At 35.1% G+C, this 24847-nt stretch overlaps 1 protein-coding gene across 12 annotated transcripts in view; it reads right to left on the bottom strand.

Annotated features, from left to right (window-relative positions):
- The window catches only part of PHF20L1 (PHD finger protein 20 like 1), a 75563-nt gene that overhangs the window by 20423 nt on the left and 30293 nt on the right, over positions 1–24847 (bottom strand). For 11 of the 12 annotated variants that reach the window (XM_065903354.1, XM_065903352.1, XM_065903362.1 and 8 more), the window contains 6 exons: positions 21819–21901; positions 18072–18324; positions 15777–15965; positions 15299–15496; positions 8807–8863; positions 7492–7599 (listed from right to left, as the gene is read on the bottom strand). In XM_065903354.1, the coding sequence (XP_065759426.1) occupies positions 7492–7599; positions 8807–8863; positions 15299–15496; positions 15777–15965; positions 18072–18324; positions 21819–21901 (888 nt within the window). Of the gene's footprint in view, positions 1–7491; positions 7600–8806; positions 8864–15298; positions 15497–15776; positions 15966–18071; positions 18325–21812; positions 21902–24847 lie in introns of those variants that run through there. The other variant, XM_065903364.1, reaches the window with a different exon arrangement.

Here is a 24847-nt window from a genome sequence, read left to right as displayed (position 1 = left end):
AGTCAGGGACAAAGACAGGAGAGGTGTGAGTCTAGGCACAGGGGCGGCCACCAAGCAGAATGACGGGACAAGCCCGTGGCCAGGACACAGTGAGGGAGGGAGGCAAGAAACGAGGCCAGAGTGATAGGAGCCAGATCACATTGAACCTAAGACTTCTTTTTGTTTTTAAAGGAACAAAAGTCAGAGTGTGTAAGGAGGAACAAGATGTGACACCCGTTTTACAGCTGTGGAATGGAGGGGGAAGTCCAGGGAGCATGAATAGAAGTGGGGACACAGTTCAGAGGCAGTGGTACAGACCAGACAAGAAATGCTGGCGGCCTGGGCTGGGAGGATGGCGGCTGAGGTGACATTTGAAAGCAGACACAGTGATCTGCAGACTGGAGACGGAGGGCTGCGAGCCGCCATCATGGGCAATTTCCAGGTTTCTGCTTGAACAACTTGGTGCTGACACTGGAGTTCTGAGATGGAGCAGAAGCATAAATAGGTGGTGGAGAAATCAGAGATGAAATGTGAGTTCAGCACAAATCTAAACATGTGGTGGGGATGGTGATTGGGGTGGTGGTGGCGGGGATCGGGGAGACATGCCAGGATTCAAAAATAAAGACAGGCAGTCCTTCCATTTGGGTAGAGGCAAAGGAGAGGATTGGACATATTCAGGTAAGTAAACAGATGTGGAAGAGAAGAGATGAGCCAGTGTTCATCTGATGACCCCCATTTCCTCAACTGAGTATGAGGCAAAGGATGTAAACTAATGCAGATGAGGGAATAAATGAGAGGTAGAAAAGGCTGAAGAATCATAGAAAGTGTAAAGAAATGTTTACGAGAATAGTCCAATGCTGGTGCACACTGAGTCTCAGCCATTTGAAGCTGTTGCTTATGGGAGAAAGAATAACGGCCCCCTAAAATGTCCATGGCCCAATCCCTAGAACCAGTGGATATGCTGGATCACATGGCTAAGGGGAATTAAGGTTGCTGATGAAATCAAGCTGGTCATCAGCTGACTTTAAAATAAGAGACTATCCTGAACTATCTGGGTTGGCCCAGTATAATCACAAGGGTCCCTAAAAGTAAGAGGGAGGCAAAAGAGTCAGTGTCAGAGGGATGTAAACTAAGACAAGACCTGAGCCACCACCACTGGCTTTGAAGAGGGGCGGGACATGAGCCAGGACATGCAGTGGCTTCTGGAATCTGGGAAAGGCAAGAAAATGGGTTCTCCCTGGAGCCTCCAGAGAGGAGTGCAGTCCTGACACCTTGATTTTAGTCCAGTGAGACCCATTTTGGACTTACGACCTCCAGAACCTTAAGATCATCAATGTGTGTTGTTTCTCACTCACTGTTAGGTAGCAGTGTGTGGCAGGAGCAGTGGTCATCCTAAACACCATGGCATGGGCCATGTTCATCAAGGGCTCTCTCCGTGCCAAACATGAGCCTAAGTGTTTTATGGGTACCAACTACTCCTAATCCTCACAGCTCTCCAACAAAGAACTACTACTGTTAGTGCTGTTATACAAATGAAAAAACAGGCAGAAAAGGTTAAGTTGCCCAAGATGACACAGCTATCAATGGCAAAGCCAACATTCAAACCCAGACAGTCTGACTACGGAAGCCTTACTCTTAACCAAAAAAGCATTATTAGTGGATTTCGGCATCTGATACATACTGGGAAGCTTGTTAAAACCGCTTCCCGGGCCTCAAGCCCACGTCATTCAGCAGTGGGATGCTCCTAGACGACGCTCATGCTGCCAGACCTCAGAGTCATCTCCCAGAGCCTCCCCGGAACTGCAAAGCTGCTAGCATCATGTTACTCAAGCACAGGTGTGGAAATGTGAAGGGGATCTACTAAATGCTAGCCAGGTACTGAGTAAAGTACTTTATAACAATTTGGCATCCTAACAATGAATCTACATAGCAGAAACTATCATCACCATTTTTCACACAAGGAAACTCAAGTGTATAGAATTTAAATAACTTTAGCTCTAAGTGTCGCAATTGGGATGTGAACGTGCCCACTCAGCTCTCAAAAGCTGCCCTTTTACTGACTACATGTTACAACGCCCTCTCAGTGAAAGTGTTAACTATTGGTTCAGTATGAAAATAATGGTATAAATCTCGATTTGGTGTTAAAAATAAAACATGGTGGACATTTAATCTCTGTACAGTATATTAGCATTGAACAAAATTTCCTAGCATTCTATGTGCATGCATGCATGTTAAGACACTTCAGTTATGTCTGACTCTGTGACCCTGTGAACTGTAGCCTCCTGGGCTCCCCTGTCCATGGGATTCTCCAAGCAAGAACACTAGAGCAGGTTGCCATGCCCTCCTCCAGGGTGGTCTTTCCAACCCAGAGACTGGACCCGTGTTTCTTATGTCTCCTTATGTCTCCGGCAGGTGGGTTCTTTACCACTAGTGCCGCCTGGGAAGCCCTAGCATTCCACACCCAACCTGTATTCCCCACTCTCATACCCTATGGCTATTATGAATAGTAGTCTACTGCTATATTTCAGGGTTAGAGCAAATGTCATCTTCTACATAAAGCTTCACTAAGTAGAATTTATTTTGTACCACTTTTACCACACACACAATACATCACGGTAGATACTTAAACGCATACTCCTTACCACTCCCAACATACATGCTTGCTTACAAGCACCTAGAAGGGAATCTTTGTTTTTATTATACAATACTTTGGAGTCTCTTTGCATTTCTCCTTCTACTTCTCTTAAACCTCTGTATGTCTTCAGTTTCCCCATATTTACAGATACATAAAAGACAAGGAGATGAAGCGATTTGCTCAAAATAACAAAGTTAAAGACTGGCAAAGACGTCACTCTTAAATAAAATCCCAACATAGCAATTTCTCAGACACACGGACTGAAAACAATGTTAGCTTTATATTAAGTAAACTAATTCTGGTAATCAAAATATCTGTCAACCCACAGTTGTATGGAATAATTATAAAGGATCATTTAACTACTATTTTCCATAGCTTCATTTAAACTAGCAGATAACTACTAAGGACTTAATATGTTAACAGACAGAAGAAAGGAAGAATGCATAGCCTAGAAAACAATATTTAAGGTAGGGAGGTCAAAATTAACAACACAGCATTAAAATTAAGACTCAGAAGCTAGACTGCCTGGGTTTCAATCTGCTTTTCTTCACTTACTAGCCATGTGAGCTTGGACAACTCTATCTTTCTGTTTTAGTTAACTGTTTATAAAATGGGGATAACAGGCCCCACCATGAAAGGTTAATGTGGGAATTAAATGAACTAGTATATATAAAATGTTTAGTATTTGGTACATAATAAGCATCACAGGATATGCAAAATTGCACTGAGTGGTAAAAGGAAAATAATTTTTTAAACTCCTTGATGGTAGCAATTGCAGACTAAAATACACATTCTATTAGGAACACATACAGTAATAATGGGAATTCTTTAAAATTTAAGATGTCCTTAAAATTTCAAAGTTATTTAAGACCCCCTATTTAAGATTAAAGAACACTCTTCTAATTTAATCCCCTGGGGGAAAGTGTCATTTCCAAGATGAAGTAAACAGCCCAGAATAAATTTTCCTCAAATGTATTAATTAATTGCAAAGATGCTAGTGATTACCCGACCTAACACCTGCTGTGTACAAAAAGCAATGCTCCTTTGCATCACTAGTCTTTACCAGGACTCTGTTTTCAAAGTTAAGACTTTCATTTATAGATCTGATTTTACAAAGCAAAGATGTAAGGTTCTTTTTAATTTAAAAACATGCAACTTTTTTTTTCAAGGCTTATTTCTTTAATATGTGCTTAGTTCCCCAGTCATCTTTGACTCTTTACGGGCTGTAGGCCACTAGGCTCCTCTGTCCACGTGGATTCTCCAGGCAAGAACACTGGAGAGGGTTGCCATTTCCTCCCCTAGGGAATCTTCCCAACCCAGGGATCAAACACATGTCTCTGGTGTCTCCTGCATAGCAGGCGAATTCTATACCTGCTGAGCCATCAGGGAAACTCTATGGCTCTTTATAAATAGTGTTGCCATAGGTCATGGTGGGCTACAAGTCTGAGGTGCAAATTTTCTCTGAACTTGTCCAAGACTTAGTCATCCCTGGAGAAGGAAATGGCAACCCACCTTCCAATGTGAAGTAAAAAGTCCTTTCTCTACCTCAGAGGCAACGCTAATTCTGAATTTTATTCATCATTCTCTTGCTTTCCTTTATGCTTTTGCTACATACATTGGAACCTCTAAAAAACATATTGCTTAGTTTTACAACTTTTGGATGTTTACATATATGAAATTGTAAAACTGTACATGTTTCCCTCTGTGACTTGATTTTTAGCTTATCCATTTTGTTCATGAGATTCCAATGGGTATAATCCATTTATTTACAAAGTGACACAGATTCCACTAAAGGACAGGTGGACACAGGCCAACGCCAGTGCTGCCGTGAACATTCTTGTACGTGTCTCCCGGCCGTGTGTGAGTTTAGTTCGGAATCTGAGGTCAACTCTACTCTCATCAGAAAAACATCATGGCTTTCCCACTGTCTCCACCTCCTCAGCACATCTGATACCATTCATCTCGTAATTTCTGCCAATATGGCAGAGGAGAAATAGATTTCACTAGGTTCTAAAAGTTACATTAGGCAGCTTCGCCTAAGAGTGTGCATTGTCTTATATAAGCATTTTCAGGTTTCCACTTCTGTGAAATACCTATTGAGCTCTTTCGTCCATTTTCATACTGGGTTTTCCTTCCTTTTTTGATCTGTAAGGGCTTGAAATACATTCTGAATACTGTCAGGTATTTATGTTATGATTATTTTCTTATGGTTTGTGTTGTTTTTTCACTCTCTCTGTAAGGCTTTTGATGAACCAAAGTTCATTTCAGTCTAGTCACATTTTCAACCTTTTCTTTTGGGTTAGCATTTTTCATTTAGAAATCTCTCCCCAAAGATCACAGAGATGGCTTTCTATACTTTCAAAGTTCTATAGTTTTGTCTTTCACATAAGAAGTCTCATCAATATCAGTCTGATTATTGTACATGGTGTAAGGTTGGAGTCCAGTTTTATTGTCACTATATGGATTATAAATTATTCTAATACGAATTACTTACCTAACAAACTAAGATTTCAGCTTTGAATAAACTACGTTTTGAAATATGTATGGTCTGTTTTGGATTATTCTGTTCTTAACATATTCTATTCTTTCAAAATACCTCCCTGCTTTGATAACTGAATAGTAACTCTCCTTATTCTTCTTCAACAGTGACTATATCATTCTTGGCTCTTTACTCTTCCACGTTAAGTTCAGAATCAACAATGAATCTATAGATTTATTTCAAGCAGCATCTTTTCAACAGTAATCTACTACCCCATGAATATGAATCATCTCCCAATTATTTAGGCTTTACGTTTCTAAGTAAAGTTTTACAATCTGCTATTCAAAGTTTTTTTTTTTTTTAACATAAGTACACACAGATGCGTCAAATATTTTTTCTACATTTATTAAAATCATGTTACTGTGGTGAAGTTCATTAATTCATTTTCTAATGTCAAACCAACTTTGCATTCCAATCCTATATGGTCATATTTTAAATATCCTGCTAGATTTAATTCCATGTGTTTTGCCTCTTTGTCCACAAATAAGAACAGCCTGTGACTATCCTTTCCCATACTATTCTCTTCTGATTTTGAGAGCAAAGCTATTTAAACCAACTAAAGTGAATTTGGGGGCTTCCCAGGTGGCTCAGTGGTAAAGAGCCCACTTGCCAATGCAGAAGACCCGGACTTCAATCCCTGGATCGGGAAGACCCCTTGAAAGAAGAAATGGCAACCCAGTCCAATATTCTTGCCTGGGAAATCCTATGGACAGAGGAACTTGGTGGGCTATAGTCCATGGGGTCCCAAAAGAGTTAGATACAACTGAGCACCTAAACAACAACAATAACAAACTGAATTTGGAGTATGAGTTTCTTAGAGCTGCCCCCAACAAATTACCACAAAACTGGTGGACAGAAACAACAGAAGTTTATTCTCTCAGTTCTGGGGGCCAGAATTTAATTTTGGCATTTTTCATTTCTTCCTACCTTTTTTTCTTAGTTCATTAATTTCTATTCATATGTTTATTATTCATGTTCACTTCTACTTTTTCTGGACTTAATCTTTTCTAACTTCTTAAGCTGGAGGTTTAGCTGACTTTGAGCCTTCTTTTCTTTTATAAGTTATCTTTTCTAACTTCTTAAGCTGGAGGTTTAGCTGACTTTGAGCCTTCTTTTCTTTTATAAGTTGTATGGCAACATTCTTCTTGCAAGTGCAATATTAATTACATTTTCAAGTGTTGACACATGTATAATATTTTCAACACTTGCCAGATTCTTAACGTCTTATTTATTTTCCCTTTGGCCCTGCTCTTTCATCCATGAATTATTTAAAAATATTTTGCTTGATTTCTAAACATACGGGGCTTTTTGTCTTTTCAATAGTGACTTTAAGTTAACTCTCCAGACAATAATACTGAAGTTGGTAGCCATTCCCTTCTCCAGGGGATCTTCCCACCCAGGGATCGAATCTGGGTCTCCTGCATTACAGGCAGACTCTTCACCGTCTGAGCCACCAGGAAAGCCCTTAGAATGTGTTGAGGTTTACTTAAAGCTGCATTCCATGGTCCATTTTAATAAATGTCTGAGTCTGTTTGAAAAAACTGTCTACTCTGCAGCTGTTCAGTTCAGTGTCCTAGACAGATTTGTCAGATCAACTACACAGCTGCCATCTTTATTATCCTTACAGACACTTTCAGGTTTTGTTAATTTATTTATTAATTACTAAGAAAGATATGATGATGTTAATCAGTGATAAAACTCAGAAAGATGTAAAGTGAACTCAACCTTTATCACTATATGGCAACTTCCTATCTCTAAGAATGATTTTTGCTTTTATGACTATTTATTATGGTAACCTCCTATTTTTAAGAATGATTTTTGCTTTAGTGACTATTTAGTGACAAGCTATTGTTAGAAAAATCATTTGTTTTTTCTCCAAGCTTTTCTAAAAATATTTTCCCTCACTTCTGTAAAGCTAATTCAAAGGACTTTAAATTCGAGATTGAGAGAAATTCCTTCACAGTACACAGAGGAGTACTTGGACAGGGTATCTAGTCCACCATAACGCTGGCAATGAAAGACTCTAGTCATTGCAAGGACTAATTTACAGACCACTTAACTTACTGTAGCTAAACAGGCAAGACAAAGAAAGGCTACTGGACGAACTGCTCAGCTCTCAAGAACATAGGAATACTGTCCTAACTCCACTTTGGTAAAAGAGAAAACCTTAGAATATTAAGAAATGGGAATCAGTTTTTATTTCCATAGATGTATGTGGAGCCCACAAGTGTGAAAGGCTGACTACACCGTGCCATTTGATACAAGAAACTCGAGCGTCTGTGGATCTTGGTAACCGCTGAGAGCTAATCCCCAGACACCGAGGAAGGACTGTGCTTACCATGCTGCTTAGATTTTTTCTTCTTCTTCTTCTTCTTCTTCTGCTTCGGTTTGTAGTGATCTTTGTCCCTCTTCTCTTTTCTTTCTTTATCCTTTTCTTTTCTCTTACCTAAATGACAAAAGTGAGTCAGTTAGTAATCACGACTGATCCCGAGTTGTTCCTTTGTGGTTAACCTAAAAGCAGCATTTATGGTTTAATCAGCTATTCCAGTCACCTGCCCAGAGTGGATGGATTCAATTAAACTGTTCCTGTCATGAGTCTGGAACTCCTGATTAGCTTACTGGGCTATAAGAGGGGATCTTCATTAGCAGTGTTGAGAAATCCCAACTCCTGACACCTTAAAGTTAACACAGACAGTAGTTAAAATTCTTAAATGAGTAATGTAACTCAGTTTCCTGATGTGGCAAGAAATATACTCCACAATTTAAGAAAAACCTGACCAAGGAGACTCAGTATTTCCACACAAAAGTTAACAAGAAAATGTATTAGAAGATTAAAAAAACTTGAACTTTTTTCTTTTGGAAAAACATTTTAAAACACTAAGTCAAATCCACAAATAATTCCTTCAGTCTTTTAATATTTTCCACATATATAAGAATGAAGATAAAAAGCACAAGGAAGTAAAAACTTAACTCCTTAAACTAAACGTTTTCCTAAAATTTTAAAATATTTCTTTTTCCCAATCATATGCACTTTATAAAGAAAATGAACAGATGTTAAAACAGTATCTTAGAATGCTTATTTAAAATTAATTCATCACATATATTCAACTACTGTTCAACTCAGAAAGGTTTAGCCCACAGCTTATCAACTATATTGAACCAACTTTCAGTAACTCAAGCTCCAGGGAGCTAGTTTGTAGAATATTTAAGATTATTATCCATTATTCCAAAACATATAGTCATGATAGCACAGAAGACAGAAAAGACAGCAGAAAACTTAGTAACTTTTTATAAAGAAAGTAAAAAAAAAAATGGCTGGGAAAAAAAAGGCTATATTAATTTACCATCCATTCTCTAAGGATCAACAATATTAAATGGTACCATATTTTTAAACAGTCATAATTTCAAAGATGTTCAAAAACATTAAGTTCTCAGAGAAAGCCTCAGGGTTCCTTGACAAAAAATACACATACTACTACAAGACATATATTAAGAAACCACATATTTGGAGGTGAATAAACTAATAAACACTAAAACAGAGGATCACTTACACCTAGAGGAGCACTAACAGGTAAAAAGTAAGAGACAGACTACGTCCTCCCACTGCCAAGCCATCTACAGTCTTTTGCTTAAAGATTACTTTCTGTTCATACCAAATGCAGTTGAGCTTTTTTCTTCCAATTTCACTTTTTTTTCCGTTTTCGATATTCCTGCAGGTTTAGGGGAAAAATATGTAAATTTAGTCAGAAAGGGTTAAGAGTATGGGACAATGTTTTAAATTACAATTGCTCACAAAAGTCTACCCAAGACTCTTTTCTCTTAAAGGTCTACATTATTGCCAGAACTGGTAACAAAGAAGTGGGATTTCTACTTCAAAGAAATAAGGATGATGTTTGGTCCTTCAGACTATTCAGATTAGATTCCTACTTCCACCATCTATTAGCTGCACAGTCTTGAGGAAATCATTTAATCTCTCTGTGCTTCAGTTTCCTTATCTGCCAAACAGGAATAAGAGTATCTACCTCCTGCTGTTATCAGCACTACATGAGTCAAAATATGTAAAATTATTAGTGTCTGATAAATAATGGTTGCTTTTTTTCACTTTCTCCTTTACGGTGGAGTAATTTGAGACTGCATCATTTCTAGAAGTAGCATAAATGTGGGTCTAAACATAAAAAAATGTTAAGATGAATGCACTGGGCAATCAGTTAAGATCAATTCTGGCACCACAGCCTTTGGCAATCCAGGAGATGCTGAAATGCACTCTAGCAGTAGGTCCATATAACATTTTTCCTCCCGTGACAATTATGACAAAATGCTATTCCCGTCATCTAAATGAATTATTAAATTTCATATTAAATTATACTGGTTTTCAAGAATCTGCATAAATTTTTTAAACTAATATTTAACCTCTGTTGCCTAGAACAAATACCTTTGAACTCCATCAGATGTGTTATTAGGTAATGAGAAAAGCCAAAACAGAATTATTCTATAAATCATTTTTGGTCTTTATCCAAATGTAAGATATAATGGCTTATTAACACATAAAAAATATTCAACTTAACGGCATTCAGGTGTTATTATCTAATAGTCCAAAATACATTTTTAAACCAATAATGCACCTCAGTAACTGTGTTGCTGACACAGACACACTAAACCAAGGTTCTCAATTCATATTCAGCTATTCCCAATACTAATATCTTATCTGTGTCTAGGGTTAACCTAAGAAAAAGACTCTAGTACACTTAAATACAATTTCAGTCTATTAAATTATGCTCTAATATCACCATTTATGAGTTCGACTTTTAAATCACTCCAATAAAGTATCAAAAAAACTAGCATTTGATTCATCTTACTGTAAATAATTTACCTAATTTAAATAAAACACAACAAAAATATAAAAATACCACTCAACTTGAACTAAATGTTAATGAGGCGCTAATAATTGTTTCTAATTCAGTAAAAATATTGGTAATCTCCCTGATTAAAAGATTTCTTATGACCAAAAAATGAAAAGAACATCAAAGAGAAATGCAGTTAAACTTCTTTATTAACAAGACTGTTGAACAAATGCCTCACTTCCTTTCACTAATCACTGCTTACTAACAATGACTGCATCACACCATGAAAATTTCACATATTTAATGCGATTTTCTTGAAAATGACAAGGCATTTTACAACAGAAACAATAAGAGATTTGCATTCTAAATCTTAAGTGACAATAGAGATACACCAGAAGCAGCCCTTGACCATGATTATAGCCCCGTGGGGCCCTAATCTCCAGGAGCACTGAGTCTCCAGTGTGAAAGGTGGAACAAGTCCAGAATCCCCTGAGTGCAAGCTAAGCCACTTCAGTCATGTCCAACTCTATGCAACCCCAGACAGCAGCCGACCAGGCTCCTCTGTCCATGGAATTCTCCAGACAAGAATAAAGAATACTGGAGTGGGTTGGCATTTCCTACTCCAGGGGATCTTGCTGACTCAGGGATCAGCAGAAACCTGAGTCAGCAAACCTGAGACATAAGAAACCTGCGTCTCTTATGTCTCCTGAACTGGCAAGCAGGTTCTTTACTACTAGAGACACCTGCATGTTGTGCCTGCATGCTCAATCACTTGTCATGTCCAACTCTTGGCAACCCTATGGACACAGACCTCCAGGTGCCTTTCTGTCCATGGGATTCTCCAGGCAAGAATACTGGAATGGATTGTCATGCCCTTCTCCAAGGGTTCTTCCAGACCCAGGGATCGAACCTGCGACTCCTGCGTCTCCTACATTGCAGGCAGGTTCTTTATCCACTGAGTCACCTGGGAAGCACCTGGGGGTGATTCAAATGAAAGGAACTGCCTTTCAGGGATGCCTTTTCTGGCTGGAATGTGTGGGATCTCTCAGGCACTTGGAAGACAATTAGCATGGTCCTGACCCTCAGCTCTGGAACACAGGGCAGCACAGCAGAACAGATACAGAAATTATAACATCGGAGGATCTATTGTAGACTATTTTCACATGTCCTGGGAGATCCCAAACCTTTATACTTCTTTTGTTTTTTTTTAATTTATTTTTTAATTGGGGGAAAACTGCTTTACAGCGTTGTGTTGGTTTCTATATTTCTTAACTATAAAATTTCAAAAGTAAAACTAGGGAACTGAGAAAGGCTTGCCAACATTTTACACAAGGATATTAAAATAAATATTCCTATAGGCAATAATGACAGGACTTTTAAAAACATTCATGCACAAATAGATTTAAAAATAGATCTATTTAAGAATTCCACAAAAGAATAAATGTCATTTTACGAGAAGTTCTCTACATTGTCTTTATTTCACCATGCACCAGAATTTGGGAACCAAAGTACTAGGTTATTAGTTAACAGAATAGTGATTTGTAAACTAAATTTTATCAACAGAACTTTTTCAAACAAAATACTATATAATGGTATATTGCCAATATATATTACAACCCCCACCCCCACCCCCTGGCCAAATGAAAAACATGATAAAAAACAAATGGGACTATTCAGGTTAAAGCAAGAGAGACAGATCTCTGAGCCATATCTGCTTTCATGTCATGGAAAGCCCCATAATGCAGAGTGGTATCTGATTTTCCTGGCAAAAAAAAAAAAGAGGCTATCCCTGAGACTCTCCATGGAAACCCCAGGCTTTGAATAAACTATGAACATTTGGTGTGGGGGTGGAAGTAGATTAAGGAGTCTCTGGTTATGGTTTGGTTTGGTTTTGTACAATTCTGAAACAGGAAAAAAAAAAAATCGAAAACTACCCTAAAACAAAAAGGCTTTCAGAAAATAAACGTGAAGTTGGTATAAGATGCTGGACTAACCATCAAACATTTAAGATGCCTGCACAGCACCAGGCACAGTCAACTCAGCCACAGTTCAGTCTGATTGTTGGCCCATCCTTTCATACACTGAGCTTCCAGGTTTTAACTCCTTAAAGAGATTAGAGTAATTCAGTAACTGTCATACAGACATCCAGGAGATAAATAAGAAAACTAGCTAACATTCCCAGTTAGTGACAGAACTAATAATAACAGAACTAAGACTCTATCCTTACCTAAAACTGATGGGACTGTAAGATAAAGCATTCTGAAGATAAAATAAAAACAACGGTACCAAGTTTTACAAGGGCACCAATGACTGTTTTTGTTGTAATGTGGACAGCAATGTATTCTTAACCTTGTTTAGTCATATTGCAAGCATGTTTCCCAGCAGAAGAATGTAGAGGATTAGTGCAAGTTCATTATCTCTACTAGAAAAATAAGTAAAAGCAAGTGTTAACCTATTGAGAATAGGTGTATATAATAACTGCATAATCTGCATAATCTCATCAGTTCTTTATCTTGACTGCTAAACTCAGCAATGAGAACATAATCTCTCACAGGAAAAAGTAAAACTCTGTTAAACTATTCCACAGTTAAGGACTAATATCTTCAGTCATTCTAAATACTCCAAGAATTTCAATTTTAAAAAAAATCCCAGAAAATGTCTTTGATACAAGCTCTGGGAAATAATGTTTTCTACAGAAGTTTTAAAATTCAACGGTAACAAAACTTACTTTTATAATTAAGATGGAAATGAACCAAGTAAACATAAATTTAAAAAAAAAGAAACAAAACAAAAACTCTTGGAACTTTGACTTCGAATGGAAGAAAACTTGGAATGCAGAGAGAAGGCCTACAAACACAGTAACCCAGTTTTGGGAGAGTAGCTAACAAAAATGTTAAGAGAAAAAAAGCACGCAGACCACTGAGAATTTCCATGCAAGTCAGACAGGTTCACAAAGTTTTAATCAAAAGGTGTCCAATTAGAACACGACTTGAATTCTATTACTTCCCTTAAAAAATAAAAAATTAAAAGAGGTTAAGAGAAATAATCCCTCCCAACCCCACATTCAAATATGTTGTGACTGTGTTCAACCCTAATAAACAAGACTTTCAGTTAATTAACATTTAAATTAACCACGCATTTCCTTGATTTAAGCAATTCAAGTTGCCAGTCATCACCATACTTAAAAGGGTCCTCACTCTTCAACGAACTTACAAATTCATCACATTATAAAACCAAACTCCTCTACTTTTCACTTTCCCAAAAAACTACCTTGCTATTTGGACTTTCTCAAATAGTTATTTCTAATACTTAAATGAGAAAAAAAAAGCATGCCTTCCCTCTACCCCAGTGCATCTTAACCATTACAAGAAACAAGAACCACACCTCAATGATAATTAACTACATCTCCACAAATATGCTAGAAATTCTGGAAACAACAACAACAACACTAGGCTAGTACTGTGATTAGACACAAAATCATTGGAATCATGAATTTCCATGCACAATCACTACTTTGACATTTTAGGATACATCATCCAGTAAGCATAACTTGACTATAACATACACCATTTACACTGGTCTATCTTTCAGCCTTGTTACTATTAGAAAAAAATACATATATAAAAGAAAATACAAATATTTTCAAATGCACAACTATAAATAATCTCCCCAATGAATATATATTTTAACTTCAACATATTTTTATATATTCAGTACAGCAACAAATTCCGTATTATCAAGGCACTCTTAAGAACTTCACTTTTTGAGGAAAAGTATCTCAAAGGTTAAGGGTAATTCAAAAATCTTGTGAAAACAGGGGAAAGAAAAATCAATTATCCACAGATAGAACGGGCTCTTAGAAAGTGTCCAAAGACAATGGATAAGATTTGGGAAATGACAAGAAATGCTTCAAAGTCTACAAATCTTCAAATTTGGGCACTGATTTTTTTTTTTTTTAAATCAAGATATGGAAACACTATCACATATAAAATAACTTCAATCTTTTTTGATTAATGGACTTGTAGAACACTGTATACTTGCTATTGGTTACATTTTTACTTTGAAAGAAGGAACAAGAAGGTAAGGGCAGTAATGTAAAAAGCATGTTTCTTAAGTTACTTCAATCGTTTTATTTTAATATCCACCAACAGCCACCAAAAAAGAGCAAGCTCTATTTCATACTTCACCCAAGGATTTGATAAAATGACTTCAGGGAAGAAGCTATTAAAATCAATTATCCCCAATGCTCTTTGGCTGCAAATCAAAAACAGTTTTATGTTTTTTTCCCATTTCAGAACTGACTCAGTACAGATCTCCTTCATCCATCTAATTCTGAATTAGTAACTTACTGGAAAGGTGTTAGTATTTGCCTTTATTTTTTAATTGCACATACTCTATGCTTGAGGTTAAAATCTTATAAAATTCCAAATAAAACGATGTAAACATATAATGGAAATACAAATTAATATTGTTACATTAAAATACCAACTTGATAAAATACCTCAAAAAGGTTTCAAATAATTACAACAAGTATTATAAAATAATCAAAAAATGTCTTATAGAGAATGGTTGGTTTTACACATGAAACTCCCAAAATAACATTATAATCAATTATGGTTAAATGTGGGAGATTCTGCTCCAAAATATGGGACTATATTTAAGATAAAGGTATATCGTTAACTTACGCTAAGTGTTTCTTAAACATTAAGTTCTGTTACAATCACTGGAAAAGACCTCAATGCTGGGAAAGATTGAGGGCAGGAGGAGGAGGTGACAGAGGATGAGATGGTTAGATGGTTATCACCGACTCAATGGACAGGAGTTCCAGCAAACTCCGGGAGATGGAGAAGGACAGGGAAGCCTGGAGTGGTCCAGTCCAGGGAGTCATAAAGAGTTGGACACAACTTAGCGACTTAACAACATACAGTTAACTTAAGCCAAGTGCTTCTTAAATTCTATTAAAATTTTTAAACCTATAAAGTACTGATCCTGTTAAGTATTTTCTGGCTTCAAAACCAAGAACTTCTGTGATTGTATTTAACTCTAGTAATTCCTACTTAGTAGAAACGGGATATAAGAAAAAAGTAGGGAGAAGCAAGTAAAGTGACAAAATAACAATGATGTCCAGGAAAAATGGTAGAAAATGGTCGCACAAAATGACTTTAAACCCCATCCTCCACAGCTGTTACATAAAAGCTATTTATGAAGAGGAACAACATATTAAAAAATGTAATTTATACATCAAACTGGTTTTACCATATAAATGCAAGCCTTGCTAATTTTGTAAAAATGAATCTCCTTTACCTGAGGCTGCTGGAGCTCCTCTTACATCAGTCACTGCTTTGGAAGAAAGATTTGTAAGCATCTGTGTATCTTCCTTTTCTGCTCTGAGGCATTCATTATGGTAAGAGGGATCTGGGGCTAGCGGTGTTGTGACTTCCGAACCACGACTTAAGTCAAGAGGGAGACAGGGTCCCAGTGACAAATGTGCAACATCAGGTACTACACAGAATAAAGAACGCAATATGTTAACACAGGTACACTGTCTCAGTTAATATCAATGTGGATTAAAATGCTACATAAATTAAACAGTGCCTGGAAATCAACAAAGGCGGCACTGAACGAACATTTGTAGAATCAAATGAAGTGCTTATCTACAAAGTCCAGAGATCTTAAGAAGGAAAAAAGCAGAAATCTCTTAATATTTTAATAATCTTTATCTCTTAAGCGTTTTCTTTGTCTTCTTTTACGTTTGGTTCTATAGGAAATCAATATACATTACCCTCTGGTCCTGAAGACTCTTGCTGATTTTGAGAACTGATGGAGAATACTTTCCCATCAGTGGCTGGAGAGGGAGGAGAAACCTTTTCTACAGAATCATCAGGCATGGGCAAGGTGGCTAAACGTTGCGATCTTCTTCTCCGCTCACTATGCTTGAAAGGTCTAGGGGGATTCACAGGCTGTGGAGGACCTAGAAAAAGATCTTCAATGTTCACGAAGCAGATACATGCCAGGATCATCTTATCATATTTAAGGAGAAAAAAACGGGAAAAATGATTCAAATTCTGCCCTCTGAGGTTGTTAAGGTATCCACAAGGAACAGCACATGTTCCAAAAGGAATCAAAGGCAAAAGCTGCCCTCATTCACAAGGGTTAATCAAAACTTTTAAAATCTAAAGCCTACTAGAACCAAAAGAAAATAACATGGAACATTCATCTCAGGTAGTTTCCCATGGAAAAGACTACAGTTTATTCTCTAATTGCAGATCGTTGTTAGTTGCCATTCTTCCTTAGGAAAAATTATCTCTGTACAGCCAAAGATTTCTTAAAAAAAAAAAAAAATATATATATATATATATATATATATATTCCTTTTGCTATATTACAAATCTAGAATCTCTAAGAAAAAAAAAGACAGGGGCATAGGTAACAAAAATCTGACATGCATTGTAGAGTTAGTGCTTTACTTGCTAAAGTAAAAATAATGCAAATAATTTTATCCCACCCTCATTCCCCCAAATGGATTTTTGTAAACATATGTTTGGGCCTGATTCATTAAAAAAAAATAAATTGAACACAAATAACTTTAAGTACTCACTATGGGCAAAAAATGATAATTTTTAAAAAATATGACAGTTCTTGCCCTCATATGTTTTTTATTTGGAAAAACTCACTGAGTCACTTAAGAATCTTCTAGCTATATATCACACAAAAGCTTAGAAATTCTTTTTAACCTTTCATTTTCTTTCTACATAGCACATAAACATTTTTGATTATTTAGAACAGGCAGGACTACACAAGCCAGTATATTTATGTTAATTTAGAACGAGAAAATAGGCGAGGTCTAAAAAAGTTGGGTATTTAAAAGTACTTTTACAAAAATCAAAATAAAAAAGACATGGTGATAACTGAAAGAAAAAAAAAGGATAAAATTCAACTGCCGTGACACTGTGGTTATAATACTAAAATATAAAACAATTCAAAATAAAATACATATCAATGTCATCTGACATTTTAGTGACTACTAATGACATTATTTAATGATAAATGCCATAAAGAAGTGAAGCTTAGGATGAAACAACTGAGTTTTTCTGTTCCCATCCTTTCAAGTCATTTATTAAACAGAACCAAATCAAAACAAAAAAGTGCCAAAACCTAATCGAAAAATGAAAAATACAGTTGAGCAAAAAAATACAGTAACTGAATGGAAGAGAAATTTAATATATTTGACTGATAGAAGTCTTCTCAATGCCACCATTTTTAATTGCTGTAGAAGATATGATATGGAGGAGTTCATAAGGAAAACTGTCATATTCATTTAATAATCAGGTTACTAATTCATTTGCTGTTATAAACAGCAAAATTATCTTTTACCCAGTGAATTTAGGTAATTATTTTTCATTGTCTCTAACTAAGAATACTAAAATATGATAAACATAGGATCAACACCAATCTTGTCTTAAATATATCCAAACCCATGTTGAAAGGTTATGTTAAAAAGACTAAGTAAATGCTTCAAAGATTGGTGGTACTGAAACAGTAAAATCTTTAAAAATAAGATCAAGGAAGCAGTTTTCTTCTTTCATTAGTAAAATTAATCTGAAGTCTGCACTCTAAATCCTAGAAGAACTAAATAAAATGTACTGGGGGTGGGGTATAGACAACTGGGGACAATGACTAAGGTGATCCATAAGAACAGTCTTAGGAGTTCAGGAAAATATCCACATATCCACCATGGGTCTTTCTGTATCCCATAATAGCTTTTTTTTTTTTGTAATGAATCAGGCCTCTAACTGTGCTTGGATCATTAGTTGAGGAGAGTCAAACTACAGTGGAATTATGGTTACTAAATGCTGAGGTTTCTTAACCAGCAGTATAGTCACTGTCCCTCTGTACAATACATCAGTCAGAAATGTATATGGATTTTGCCCCTGAGAGTTTCAAGCCTTCCCTGTCATATTCACTTAAGTTTGAATTTTTAAAATGCAATTTCATAAAAATACAATATAACTACAACCAAACTGTTTTTAATGTATCTTATAGGATAAGTAACTATTTTTTAAAAATCTGTGCTCACTAGTTTTATTTATCATTGAAGAAGAAAGCTGAGATACAAGCGTCAAATCCTCGACTTGTATTAATTCTGGGGAAAGTGGTGATTTAGGGGGTTTTATACACCCAGAAGAATCTCCAGATTCATGTTTGCATTTCTTGCTGCGAGCCTTCCCTGAAGACAAAGTTGAGGATAACAGTGCAGGTTTCTGAGTGTTGGCAGAACTGCTAATGTCAGCTTCATTTTTTTTCTGACTTTGAGGTTTAGGTGAAATCGCCTGAATAAATAATAAAAAATTGATATTTTTATTTTGGTTTCTTCATTTTTGTTCTTGTTTTCTATTTTTGATTGTTAAGCAACTTTAGTATCCAAAAACATTGTTAAGCAACATATAACATTTCTATTACAAATGAAAAACCAAAAAGAACCCCACAAATTATTAACTAAAAGTTGAATAGGCTGTCTTTAAAGGGATGCTGTCGACCTGTCTAAACTGGGGTTTTTTTAAAAATGCATTATTTATAATATTCTCAGAATATAAAATGTTACCTTACTGGACAAATATGTTTGGTATTAAGTTAAAACATACCTCTTTGGAAATCATAATTACCAATGACAATAATAATTAGGTAAATAAACAAATTTCTGTTTTAGAGCATTAAAGGAATACATATAAGCTTCTGGTTTTCAGATTTAAAAAAAAAAATGTCTTTGAGTTCACTGCAGAGGTTTAAGTAGACAATTTCCCTTTAAAGAAAGATCTCAACAGGAAAACAATGACCAAATTAACGAAACATTATCTTTAACTCATTTTAGTGCTGAAAGCTAGAGTTTCATAAGCATAATGCATCATGAAATCGAAGCCACCAGCAATACAGAGTTAAAAGACTAAAAAACAATACAAAACAAGCAACAACAGAAAAAAAAAAAACAAGGAGTAAAACCAAGTGTAAGTTAAAAACATTGGATTTAAAAACAAAATACGTCGCATTCTTAGATGAGAATTTTTACCTTCTTCCTGCCAACTGATACTTTTAAAAAAAAATTAGAACTTTGTCAGTTCTTTCATAAAGAATACCTTAATTCATTTGGCAGTAAAATGTCCTACATTTGTAAAATTACACGTGAATGTGTCCAAAGACTACAGAGAACAGCCACATTGGATGGACTTGCACTCTACAGTGTTGGAATGCCTATACTGTATCTCTTTTTGACATATGTATCTGAGAGCAAAGTATGAGATACACTTAAAAAAAAAAAACCCTATACTAAGATAGGCCTCTATACAGAATCAAACTGTTAGCTCTATGAACAATATGCTGGTCCCCAAGGAAACTTTTTTACTTCCCTATCTTTTGTGAGGAATGACCAACAGGTCTGCAGGCTGCAGTTCTCTGGAATATGAAAGGTCACTGTCTGGGGACCAAATAGCTTTCTGTTCCCTGAAAATCCAAGGCGTTCATTTTTGGTAGAAAAACAGTGAATATCTGGTATTAAGCAGGGCACCTTTGACTGTGCTACAGATGGCATGTTGGACATACCACATTAAAGGGTGGGTGTCAAGCATCTCATTTACTCAACTGTCATCATTTCTATTCTTGAATTTACTCACTACACACGTGTATAAGTGCAGATTCATCACTTCAAAAAAAAAAAACTCCATATATAGAAAGGATTCCTAAACTTATCATAAAGTGTTGCCAGAAAAGTAATTAGAGCCATTACTTGTAAATAAACAATTTTATTGTTCATCTTCACATATGTGAGACATCACTACAGCATCCATTACTCTCAAGTTACAAAGTTATAAAACAAGATTTTAATACTTAAATTAATATCTTGATAAGGTGCTTAACTTCTAAACAAGGACAAATTAACATTCTTTAAAATTTACTGAATTATGCATCTAATGCAGGTTTTATCCAAAAGTAAAATATAACATAACAATTCCCTAATACAATTAAGTAATCTATAATTAATAATCTGAGAACTGGGGTTCAAGACCACAGAGTTTGAACTTTCTTAAAGTAAATAAATAAATTCCTTAGCACAGTAAGTTTTGGCCTTAGGCCTGTTATAAATCTACGCCGTGAGTGAAATTATTTTACTTGTTAGGGCAACATAGGTTAGTGACAATACCTCTTCTTCAAGTCATACCAACTGAGATGTAATTAAGAATTTTATAACTCGGCTTTTTAACTCTGAAGCAGGGCAAACAGTATAAGAATTAAGAGTTTGGTTACAAAACAGTTCACATAGAAATCAATCTGAATGACATAAAAGGGGGCAACAGTATTATTATGTTCCTTAAAAATCTAAAATAATTTACAAAATTTTCATTATTAATCACTGGTCTCTTTGTTACAAAACTGGCAAGGACTCTCAAAGTTTTCTTAATTATGTGAATAAAAACAGCCGAGTTACTCAATTTTTCTCCTTTTTAAGCTCAGTTTCAAAATGTTGTTTTCTATACTTGTCTCTGAAAAGGGCACTGCCCTCTACACTAACTTCCACACATAATAAATAATTTTCATAATCACATTCATCTCAGAAGGATTGTGCATAATGAAAGATTGACATTGTAATGAATTTTCCAGAAACATTTTATTACCCAAGTCCCTGACTTATTGCATTCTGAGAATACCATAAACAGTGGTGATACAAAATATTATATCTGGGACGCTGATTATAATACACAGTAAAAAAAAGTCATTTAAAATTTGGTTGATATACTGACAATAACGGCAGACTTAACCGTTTGATGACCACAGAAAATCAGAAGGCATGATTCACTGACATATTAATCAATTTAAAAGATCATTGATTTAATACAACATTAATGGAGGCACCAAAACAATGCACTATTATCAAATCAGGCCTAAAATAACCCTGAAAAACTCAATACAATATCAATTAAATTTGGACTGTTTTTTAAAACGCATATAGAGAAGAGCAAAAGGAATTCATTTTAAAGTCTTCTTTATTAGGCTACTAATAAAGAAAATTAAAATAATACAAAAAGGATATAGTAAAACTACATTAAGGCTCAGATTTTAAAACAGGAGAACCAAGGAAATCCAGTTATGGCTATTACTGTGTTCTTATAGTCTTACAGTGCCCAAAAAGGTAAGCCCTTAGAGAATGGAAAAGCATGCACAGTCCATTATATACAGGTATTGTGGGAATCTGAAGGTAGCCAAGGCAAAATCTAGCAACTGCAACCTTCATTTTCAAATTCCTCTATTAGGTGGTTTAAAGACAGACCCTTAATAGCTTTTTAAATTTTTTTTGTAGTTATTAAAATATACATCCTAGCAAAAATGTATGGCTCATTGATCAATTCATAAAACACATAGTCAGTCTAACAACACCAATTGTTACAATATAAAAGAAACTTCTTACAAAAGAAGCTTTATAAGATGTCAAAAAACCCTGTTTTAACTCACAAATGAAAAGTATTTGTGTAAGGGTCTTTTAGTAAGCTAGTCAAAGCTGATCCAGCTGGAAGCCTGTATCCAGCTGGGAGGCCCGTCTCCTGGCTTTCCACCATTGGGAGACAAAGGCTTTAACGCCAGCCTACTGAAAATAAACACTAATTAAGTCTGTAGTTTATCTGCATACCTTGAAGAAGGCAGAGCTAAAAATGTATCACCCATTATTTTCCTATCCCCATATCTGATCACAAGGGTGATTTCAGTTATGTGGATACTACAGCTCCGTGATAATTCCAGCGGGGAACCTTGAAAACAATCAAATGCTACCGTTTCATACCTGCTCCAGCATTGGAGCCGTTTCATTGTAGTCTTCCTTTTTTTCAGCACCATCCACCCCAACAGCTTTGGATGCCAACAAACCTTGAGAAAAATCGTACAGAAATTGCTTATTAGAAAAGATATTGGCTTTCACACTAATTCTCCAAAACTTTAGCAGCTGAATCCCCTATACTTTTTTAATAGGAAGTACACTCTCAGACGGTTACTTGTCAAATATACAAACATCCTTAATAACAACTCAAAGGGCTAAATTAAAACTTGAGTGTAGCTAACGTAACAGTCTTCAAAATAAAAAAAAATTACCTTAAAATATCCTTTAAAAACAAAAATCACACCCATACACATTTATTCTGTACAAATTTAAATTTCTATGGATTAATATCTAAAAATTTAAGACTGCTTAGTTCATTAATACCTTAGGCTTTGTCCATACAACTGAAATTAGATACGTAATTAATATGAAGATATAAGAAATCCTTTCAGACATCTAGAATATAAAATGATTGTTGTTGTTATATTATTAGCTAAAAAAATACTCCCAATTTTTTTATTTCACTTGGATTCTTTAACCTAAGCTTCACAAGTGTGTTTCTATACCCAGTTGTAGCCAATCATTTACAAAAGTGGTGAGAACATGGAGGGATTCCTTTTATGATAATGGAAAAGAGTATAGATACTTCCTATGTTTGGACTTCATATGATAGCCTCATTATACAATTGATGAAATAAACTGGGAGTTCCAGTTTTTTCCCATGTACACCTTTAATTTTCAATTTTAGAAAACAGAATATTTTATCCAGAGTATAGTTAACTTTAAGAGACATTAAAACTCAGCTTTAATTTAGAAATTAAAGGCATTTACTCAGTCAAGAGTCTTTGGTAAGCACCAGATAGGTGCCCTCAATGGAGGCAAAGGTATTAACATAACCCTTGTGCACGTTTATTTCTTCTTATGGCCACCACACACATAAAAGGTCACCCAAAACCATTTCTGTGTCACTTCAAAAGTCAGGCACACAAAACTCTGGCTTCAAAGGAAGCATGTTTAACAATCAACAACTTAATAGTAAATTTACTTCAGCAATTATACCACTTGTAGTACTAAAGCTATCTACAGCATTTTTAATAGGAGAAAAAAAGGGCCCCAAAATGCCACATAACTTTGAGTTATCCCTGTGCCAACGCACCTTGATTCTTTCAGGTAACAATCTCTAAGATATTAAGTAATGTAGGTAGAAATTCAAATATTAAAATTGCATTCTCAAGATAATACTAGAATCAAGTGTTCAATCAGGCAAAAAGCACCTTTCTATTGTTAGATAATGAAGCTGAATATCTATCACTCAGAATTGTAATTCAAAATAGGAAACACTGAGTATAAAACAATTATTTTGATATAGCAATGACTGGTATTAAAACTGCTATTGGTGCACTTTGACATAATCCATATTGTTCAAGTCCCATACAGTTTTAAGTGTATATTCAAATGAAGGACTCAATGTATAAGTAATTTCATAAAAATAGCTTATATATCATAAATTCAATTCTAGCTGTAGTAAAGTAACTTCTGAACACATTTTTAGATGACTAAAAAAGATGTAAGCAGAGAATTTATTTAACAAAACTGCATTTACTAGGTATTTCTTCTCTAGCTAAAATACTACTGAAAGTAAAATGAAAAATAATTAGGAAAATTAGCTTCTTCTTTTGTAGGAAAATGAGTAGAGGCCCTACTTCTATGGGTATTCAAAGAGAACAAATATTTGCTATTCAATCTACTGACTATGCTTTTTTTTTGTTTCCCTTCATAAAGGTGGTGGAAATACTTTCAAATCACGTAATAGATAAAATAGATCACAAACTAAAATTAAAACTAAAGTACTAGAAGTTTAACAGAAACAAAATTATTTAGCCATACTATGTGAATTTACATTTGGATATTACAGACCCAAATAATTAAAAGCAATTATCACTTAATGGTTTGTGAAAGTAAAATAAAGGTTTGTAATGTTCTTATAAAAGCAATGGGGCATTTAATAAAAACTTTAAATTAGGTTAGAAGATGTAATACTTGGTAGCCAGTTAATTGAAAAGCTTCAAATATGATCAATAAAAAGGTTTTCATACTTTACATGCAAACCATCTTATACAAGAGTTAACAAATATAAACAAGGGACAAGAAACCTTTAAATGCCCTTGAGGAGGACGCTGAATACTGTTGCCTTAAGAAGCGGTCTAAAATCTATCATCATGACCAACTAACATTCTGGGGAGAAATTCAATAACCTTCCAAAGTGACAAGAATTGGAGGGAAATAAAAGACAGAATTGATTTTTAGTTATTTCCAAATATGTATTAATTATCAATATATTACTAACACGTCATCATCCAAATAAGATACCTATAGAGTAAATACCTTAACAGAATGCATTATGCAGTTTCAAGAAATTATTTATTATCAGGTAGAAGTAGAATACAGATTTTTATGAGTCCCATCTACAAAAAGTGATACTTTCTCAATATTCTACTTTAGCTATAAAACATAAAGTGGTCTCTCACTGCCAATAGGAACAAACATAACAGAGGCCAAAGTATCTTGGAATGATAACGGGGAGGAAAGAAAGAGCAAAGCAGTTAAATTCACGCTCTGCTTTTCAGTCAGGGATTCCAAAATACAATGTTCTTGTTGAGATTAAGAACCAAACATCCTGAATATTCTTATCAATAACATTACTGGCCAATTCAAACCTCTTAAAATAATTTTAAAATTATATTTTACATTCCTTAAACTGTACAAATATATCTAAACTGGTTTAAGGTCCAGAAACTCCTAGAACTATTATACATATGCCACGCACCAACTGCTAATGTTTCTTCTTCTACTCTCTACCAATATGTATTTTAAAATCTACTCAAATTGCTTGCAGTTCTCTTGCAACTCTGTCCCAAAGTATAAACTCCTGAGTATCTTTGTAAAATTGTTTTTTTCTAAATCAGCACGCACAAAGTATATAATTATCAATAAGT

The sequence above is a fragment of the Muntiacus reevesi genome, chromosome 12 (assembly GCF_963930625.1).
Source record: "Muntiacus reevesi chromosome 12, mMunRee1.1, whole genome shotgun sequence".
In the NCBI taxonomy this organism is placed as follows: Eukaryota; Metazoa; Chordata; class Mammalia; order Artiodactyla; family Cervidae; genus Muntiacus; species Muntiacus reevesi.
Note: the sequence above shows the minus strand (reverse complement) of the source record. Positions and strands in the feature narration are given on the sequence as shown.